Source organism: Austrofundulus limnaeus, unplaced genomic scaffold, assembly GCF_001266775.1.
Source record: "Austrofundulus limnaeus strain Quisiro unplaced genomic scaffold, Austrofundulus_limnaeus-1.0 Scaffold9, whole genome shotgun sequence".
Taxonomy (NCBI): domain Eukaryota; kingdom Metazoa; phylum Chordata; class Actinopteri; order Cyprinodontiformes; family Rivulidae; genus Austrofundulus; species Austrofundulus limnaeus.
In genome coordinates this window covers 1,774,644-1,782,499 of record NW_013952411.1, presented here as the reverse complement: position 1 = coordinate 1,782,499, position 7,856 = coordinate 1,774,644, and the positions used below count along the sequence as shown (strand labels likewise).

At 40.4% G+C, this 7,856-nt stretch overlaps 1 protein-coding gene across 1 annotated transcript in view; it reads left to right on the top strand.

Annotated features, from left to right (window-relative positions):
• Positions 1-7,856, top strand: part of LOC106512910 (FERM, RhoGEF and pleckstrin domain-containing protein 1) — a gene marked incomplete in the record, with an annotated part of 77,265 nt that overhangs the window by 56,449 nt on the left and 12,960 nt on the right. Inside the window, 3 exon segments of the mRNA XM_014001451.1 lie at positions 473-686; positions 6,528-6,715; positions 7,026-7,115. Coding sequence (XP_013856905.1) covers positions 473-686; positions 6,528-6,715; positions 7,026-7,115 — 492 coding nt within the window.

Below are 7,856 nucleotides of genomic sequence, written 5' to 3'. Positions count from 1 at the left end.
ACACACACACACACACACGCACACACATTTTGAAAAACACTGGTCTAAAGCATGACCTACAAAATACCAGTAGCAGAGACCTGTGCCCCCGACTGTTTATGGTTAATACACATTGGTGTCAGGTCAAATGAACAAGGGCATAATAATAATAATGTTAAGTTATTACCCTCACATTTTGTAACAACTAAGTCAAACAAATAGTTGTTAGTAGTCATTTTGAGAAGTAAATAATTCAGAAAATATTTACAGGACCCCACCTTGATGTTTTGGCCATGACCCCAATTTTGGGAACCACTGGACTAGTGTATCGTTTTGCAATTAACAAAAAACATACAGTATGAACAGTTCAAAACTGAATAAAAGGCATCACAAGGAATAATCTTTCCAGACATTCATACAAAAGTTCCTTTTAAACTGCAGCTGTTAATTGTTGTATTAATCCTTTGAATTCTGAACTCCCTTCTCCTCTCAGAGTGGTGCTCCCGGGGACAGACTCAACTCTCCTCCTCGCCGTCATTGGAAGGAGTCRGTGCTGGTGAGTGCAGAAGGCCCGTCTGCTTCGCGGACATCGAGGACGAGCCCTTCCCACCAGAGAAACGGTCACGAGGACAGAAAAGGATCCATGTCCAATACAGAGGAGACGAGAGGCTCAACCCGACAGACTCACCAAGATCACCTGAGCCAAGGTCCAGCATCTCGTGGTGCCTCAGACAGCCGCTCCACTGTCAGTGCTTCAAACAGGGAGTCTATTATGAGCAGGGAGCAGGCTAGTAGAACAAAGGACCTGTTTCATAGAAGGTCAGGCTTAGGGTCTCAGCAGGAGCACTTTCTAGGTATGATGCGTTATAGGGAGTCTCCTTCCTGTTCTAGATCATTAAACATGGATCGTGAACTAGAACAGGCAGTCAAGCAGTCACGTCGAAAAGTTGACCAAAGTCCTAGCCGTATCGCTCTGGGAAATGACAGTGGTCACAATAGAGACAGTCAGAGCAGCCCCGTCCAAGGTCGACCTATGATGGGTTCAAGGAGATCTTGTACCAGTCCTGCAGTTAGCAGCCCCCACCCTCGCACCGAGCAGAACGGCTTCATTTCACCGCTCTGTGATGACGGTAGATGCTCCTCACTCCTGAGCCGATCGTYTCGCTCACAGAAGATCCAGAAAGTGCAGCAGCAGTCGAGCGCAGACCCGCGCCACGGTGCATCCCTATCCGGGCAGGAACCACGCTTTGTCACATCCCGSGCTGAACGTATGGCGGCTCTTGAACGCCGCATGATGGCGAACGGCCTCTCGGCACCGAGCCAGTCCCGGTCTGGTCCAAAACGATCGAAGCAGGGTAGTGTTACCCACGTGGGTGCGGTTCAGATGAGTGAGGGCACCACCAGTGGTTCTGAGTCCAGTGAGTCTGAGGTGGAGAACAGGGCCAGCTGCAACAGCCCMCTAACTGCTGGTCCAGTAGAGGCTAATTCCTCCATACCTAGGAACAAGTTTTCCTTCGGCAGCCTCCAGCTGGATGAGGATGCAGAAGCTGATGGATGTCATGTCTTCAGTGATGAGGATGGAGAACAGATTTTCACTTGCTGATACACACAAACAAAGGAGTTTGACACATTTGTTCTGGGACCAGATGGTCTGATTGTATAAAACCAGCAGTAGTTTTCTTAAGCACAGCACCTCTAACTAAAGCACAATTTTAGAAGTGTTCTTGTCCGTTAAGTAGTGGATCATCATCATTTAGTCTCCTTTTAAACCATGTTCAAGCAGACAAATACTTGTGCCTTACTACACTGAATGATTATTGATTCAATCCTGCTGAGGCTACAATAGATGAGTGACTTTGTTTTAAAGCTGAAAGTTAACTATAATGCAGATAACATGTTGGGTTGCTGACGGTTCATTTTAGTGCCTTAAGTCCTTCAAAACAGAAATATTCTTGTATCTTATCACTGTCCATAAAAGCATCCAAATTCTTAAACTTTACCTGCTTTTTTTCAGGTTTTTTCCTGACTATATACTGGGCTTGTTATCTTACTTTGTAATTCTTAACATTCTAGGCATTTATTGTCAGCAATCTGATTTATCTTGTTAGTTTGAACAAGGTGCAGATACTTATTGTGTTTGGTATGCAGTTTTACTTTTTAACAGGAGCCTTTATTATTGACTAACTTATATTGTAATTTATTGTTAACAAATTATTTATAAGAGACAGGAACAAAGTAGCAATTAGAGTGAGATACTGTAAATTGACCCGATATTTTCTGAGTATTGTGTTGTTACGTTTGAAGGATTAGCAGTTTCTTGGTCAGATTGGTGTGAACGAGTGAGTGCTGCAGTGATAGTTTTGTCACTCYAATATCGACTTTAACAATAATCTATCATCACTAAACCAAGTCCTGCACGAGCCATTAGATGTTGTTCATAACATTTCCAGTCTTGTCAATAAAATGGCACCGCACTTTCAATTTTCCTGTTTTTTTTTTTTTTGCACTTTTTCTTCATGTTTCTGTTCAGTCTGTGTAAGACGACAATTAACTTTACTTTTTTTCGTGTGTTCACCTTGAGCATGAATCTGTCTTATCTTGTCGTTTTCCTCTCAGCTGTGACTGCATGTAAACCTGTTCTGTCACTAGTGTGTGTGGTGAAAAGCACTCGTGAAAGGCAGTTWAGGGCAGAAGCGCTTCAAAGTACAGTCTCCTGGTTCATCCATCGTAGTCACTGACTCAGCATAGTTTTAGCTGTTTCCTGGGGGTTTTTTTATTCACACTTTTACCTACTTACATGAAGATGAAAAAAGAACAAAGTYATGYGAATTAATCAACATCATCTCTATAAAGTATACCAGATGCAGAGTTACTGGATCAATGCAGCATCAGGAACCTGTCATTGGTGCACATATTGCTCTTCTATAGACCTGCTTATTATTAATTTTGGTTTAATGAACACTTGGCTGTCTAACATGACCTCTGCATGCTCARTACCTCAGTTTTTGTATGAAAGATTTGTATGTTGTCCCAACCTTTGGTGTCCTTCAGGATATGTTTCCAGTGCATGCTGTACTAAATCAAGACTATGATGAACTATGCATGGAGCTATCTGTCCTGGCTGCCGTCTGCTGAATGTACTGTAATATGCAGTGCTGTGCAAAAGTCTTGAGCAAACTCTTATTGATTATATTTTGCTTCTAAACTGCCWGAATTTCTTGTAGTCTTMTTTGAACTTTGCTTTTCACTTATTTTAGCCTTTTTTCCCTCAARTTAAGTCACTTAACTCTGAACTATGAGTTATTCAGACACAACTTAACTTAAAGAATTAACTAGTGTTGCCGACACACCGCAGGAATCTCACCAAATAACTATGTTTAAATTTGGTCCTTTAGCTATATGTAGCTAAGGTGCTAGCTAGCTAGAACCAAGAACAGAAGTCTAGTTAAGATAGTGTTTTAGGACCAATGTAGTGACTCCCAAAGACAAGCATTCTCTAAGTCACCTCTGGCTTTTTATAGATGACCAATAGACTATTTTGTAGTTACAAGTACTAGCAGAACAGAATGTCATAAGGCTCACTTGCATACATAATATACCGAACATTGTGAAAACAACCTAGCAAGGCCATGCAACCTGATTTCTTAGTAAAAATATAAATAAATCCAGTCGCATTGGTGCAATCAGTCRTTGGAGTACGGCGGCGGGACCCTGTTTATCCGGAATAAACCGACACTGCTTTCAACGAATCAAACAAACCCCAGAGCCATTTTATTCAATCAGAGCAGAGCAGGGTGGGACTTTCAGTCTAAAACTACAGGAGATTTTCATCTGAGAGGCATTTAACCATGAAATATTCAGTTTAAGATGTTTATAGGACATATGCCCACAGGTTAGCCACTTACGTAGTTTACAATATTTACGCTGAGTAAAATAAAATAAAATAAAAACTCTTGGTGGAATGAAGATTGGCATCCTGTGATGTTACCAGCTGATAGAGGGTGTCATAAAACAGAACAAGGCAACATTAAAATGTCCTGATGCCCATCTACGTAAATGTGTTAAACGAGTTAAGAAAAACAATCAACCAATTAACAACCCTAGGTTCTCCCCTGTTTATAGCTAATRTATTTATGAAAAATCTCATCTATAATCCTAAAGGAAAGTTTAACATGAATCATCGAGTCTATWAAACGGTGTAAATTTACTAGTTGAATTTGTTCAATTTCAGTTTCCACAGCAACCTCAGCGTTTTCCCATTAAATGTGTGAGCTCGGCCCGCTTCGCACATGTGCATTTGTAACAATTTTTACTACAAAAATGACAAATACAAAATGGTCTATTAACCACTCATRTCTTGCATCAATGGCAGCTTTCATAATTTAAGCCAACAAAGGTGTGGAGTGGTATTGATGTGGAATGCTACACATATATTTTGTGTCAGACCTCCAGTTCCTAATCTCAGTGGAGGCTGGTCAGACCAACTTAATCATTCACATATACTGTACCACTATGGTAGAATAGTAGAAGGACTGAACTTATATAGTGCTTTATCAAGCCCCATGGGGACCCCAAAGCTCTTTACACCACAGTCACACTCATTCACACACTGATGGTGAGCTACATTGAATGGCTCTATAACTACATCTCCCAAAGTTTAGTTTTTTTTTATTCAGAGGTGTAACAGCAGTGGTTTGACTTCAACTCTCCATTAGTACAGTTTTGTAACACACCAAGGTAACCAGAAATAATCTTGATCCCCTTGTGTTTCCCTAAAGACGTGACTTTCAGATATAGTTCATTTGCTGTGGATATTTTTCTTTTAGTCCTGACCAGTCTGTCAGCTAAAAGGACTGGACAGAAACCGAGTAAAAAAAAAAAGCAGCTAAAGTTTAAAGAAAGGCCACCAGAAAGKGGCTCAAGACCACTTTAGAAGATTACAATTAATCTAGATTTTTTTGGAAACACATACAGAAATAAGAGTTCCTTAAAACTTTTGAACAGTGCTTCATGCTTGGCTCTTTCATTCTCTTCATTGTGRTTTCATTTTCATGTGAGCAGACAGACTGTGTTGTGTTTAAACAAACTGTAAATCTAGACTAATACTCTAATAAACTGTACTGAACATTTTTCAGCTCTGTGCCTCAGTTGAAATTAGATGTTGAATTGGGAGGCTTCCATTAGTCATATTGTTTTTGACTCAGTAGAAGAAAGCATTAACTGAATGACAAAATCAAAACAAAATGCTGTTCAAAATTCTTTGTATTTGGTAGTAAACAAAGTGAAAATAACTGTTTTCTTTTTGAAACCTTTGGTAGCTGCTGTAAATATTTTAGAMTCTGGCACTCCTTGTAGATGATAGAAACTGTTCATTTTAAAATCCTCTTAGTTTTGTTGTTGAGTTTCTTGGTGAATGATCGTATCCCACTCACTCGTAGCCTTCTGTGTTTGAGTCATTTCCTCCCTCAGTAGTGTTCAGACTTTATGTTGTGCTGGTTTTGTGGTCTTGTAATCACCATTTTATTTGTGCCAACATGCCACGAGATGGCAGGTAGAGGTGGGCATGTAAGTAGCGAACGTTGTGAGTGTAAACGACACAAAGCGAGCCGCTCCTCTCCATCGTCCTGCAGTATATGTGCCTCAGCTTGTACACTGATTGATGTGGTGCAACGGCTGCTAGAGCTGTCTCAACTTCAGAGTGAGTCACAGCTGATTTTTTTAACTTTTTTTTTTTTTTGCCACATGTCCCAGTTTGACCCCAGTGGGTTTTAATTTGTGTGTCATTGTGGAGACGCTTTGGTATTTGTTGGAGTTTTAAGGATCAAATAACTTTAATTTTTAGTGATAGAAAAAGATAGAAGGTTGATTAAAGGCTGGGAAWGAATGCAGTTCCAAAATAGAAATAAGTGAACAATTAAATGAAAGAGTCCCAAAAGTTTTAAAGTGGGTATTATGTTTTTTTTTTAGGCACATAGTTCCCTTCTTTTACCACAATCAAGTCACCTTCAATTGTTATGAAAGTGCTGTATTTGACATTACATTGTACCCTATCTAAACATCTTAAAAGTGGCCTCTGTSTCTTTAAGAACTTCCTACCATTTCAGCCACTTCCACTTCAGCACGTCTTCACAGCAATGCTTTGGGGGAGGGCTGTTATGTTGAGCACMCTTGGCTATAAATGTGTCTCCTTTAATCAGCTTGTCATGCTTGTCAGATGTGGATCTTTTGAAAAAAAAAAGTAAAAATTAATTTAATTAATCATTCATCCGCCCACTCAGTCAATCTCTAATTATGACTTAAATTCTGGAAGGTTTAATTAACACAAAAATGTTGTCACGGTCTCTGTAAATTCAGATTTCCTCTTTTGCAACACATTTATTTTCATTATCCAGTTAACAATTAATCAGTTAAATCTGTATTTTGTTGATTTCRTTGTGTTAAGATATATTTTTAAGTGTTTAAACGCCCACCTGTGTACGCTTCCTTGGACTATTTGTGAATGCAGATGCTGACGTTAACCTATGACATCACCGTTTGACTCCCCACAGATGTTGAGTCCAACAGTCCTCGCCTGTCTGGCTCCTCCGGACACCCCCACGGGATGGTGAAYGGTCAGAAGTCCCTGGACCTGTGCAGCCAAGGCTTCGATGGCCGACAGCCTTCCCCGCTCACCAGCCCGCTGCTCAACGACGCCTGCAGTGTTCGCACCGATGATGAAGATGAGGTCCGGAGGAAGGTTTGTAAAACCAGACCCACTTTAAACGAGGTGATCTGAGACGCACCTCAGAAAAGGGGTGAAGGTGGGGGGCTTGTGGAGTTACAGTAAGGAGGAATTCAGACCAAAGCATTGTCGTTCCACTTTATATAAACCCAAACTGAATGATTTATAAGAAAAAGAAGGATTTAAAAGCAGGATATGTCTCTTTTAAAGATGTGGTTATTTAGAATTAGCTAAATAAAAATAATATAAATATAAAAAATAATATTTTCTGTAAATTTACCGAAGGACTTTCTCTTGTCTTTTTCTTTGTTTTGATGCTTTCCAGAGGTTTCCCACAGACCGAGCCTACTTCATCGCCAAAGAGTTGCTGACCACAGAGAGGACGTATGTGAAGGAYCTGGAGGTGGTGACTGTGGTAAGATGAGTCGTGTAAAAGAAAAGCTGCTCTGCTGTTTGGGACCCCCCCGGGAGGAAAAGCATTAATTATTCTGGTTAGCTGCGGCGCAGTCCCAGAGACGGGCAGTGACATACAAATACTCTGACAGACGCAGATTCATCTCTTATTCATCCCTCGCACTCCAGCTCTGAAAACGCATTTATCCTCCTCGCCCAAAGTTGTGAATACTAAACTGTGTCTGTGTTTAAAGAGCGAGCTGCCATGTGATCTCCCTGCACTGGTTTTATCTTGTTCCGTCATTGGCAGTGAGCGAGCGCAGCGTTTCATTGAATAATGTCTTGAAGTAAACAGCAGAAAACAGGAAATTAAATGCGCCGTGTAGCTTCTTTGTGTGTAAATGTGGAGGATGTTTTATTTATTTATTTATTTTCCACCTGTGGCTGTAAAATCTGTAAAGTTCTCAGAGAATGTGTGTGTGTGTGTACTTGTTTTGGCTACAGGGTGAGAACCATGTTAGGTTTTGAATCAACAAAGTGAGGGCATTTTTGGAAAGTGAGGACATTTTCCTGGTCCTCACTTTGTTTGCAGCTGTGTTGTGCTTTACTAGTTAGGTTTAGAGGTATGGTGTGCATTAAATTCTGGTTCAGGTTAGAGTTAACTAWAGACCAGTAATGGTTAATTTTGGGGAAAATGTCTGGGTTGGGCATAAATGCAGTTACGAAAATGAATGGAAGTCAATACAAAGTCCTGGAAGTCAAT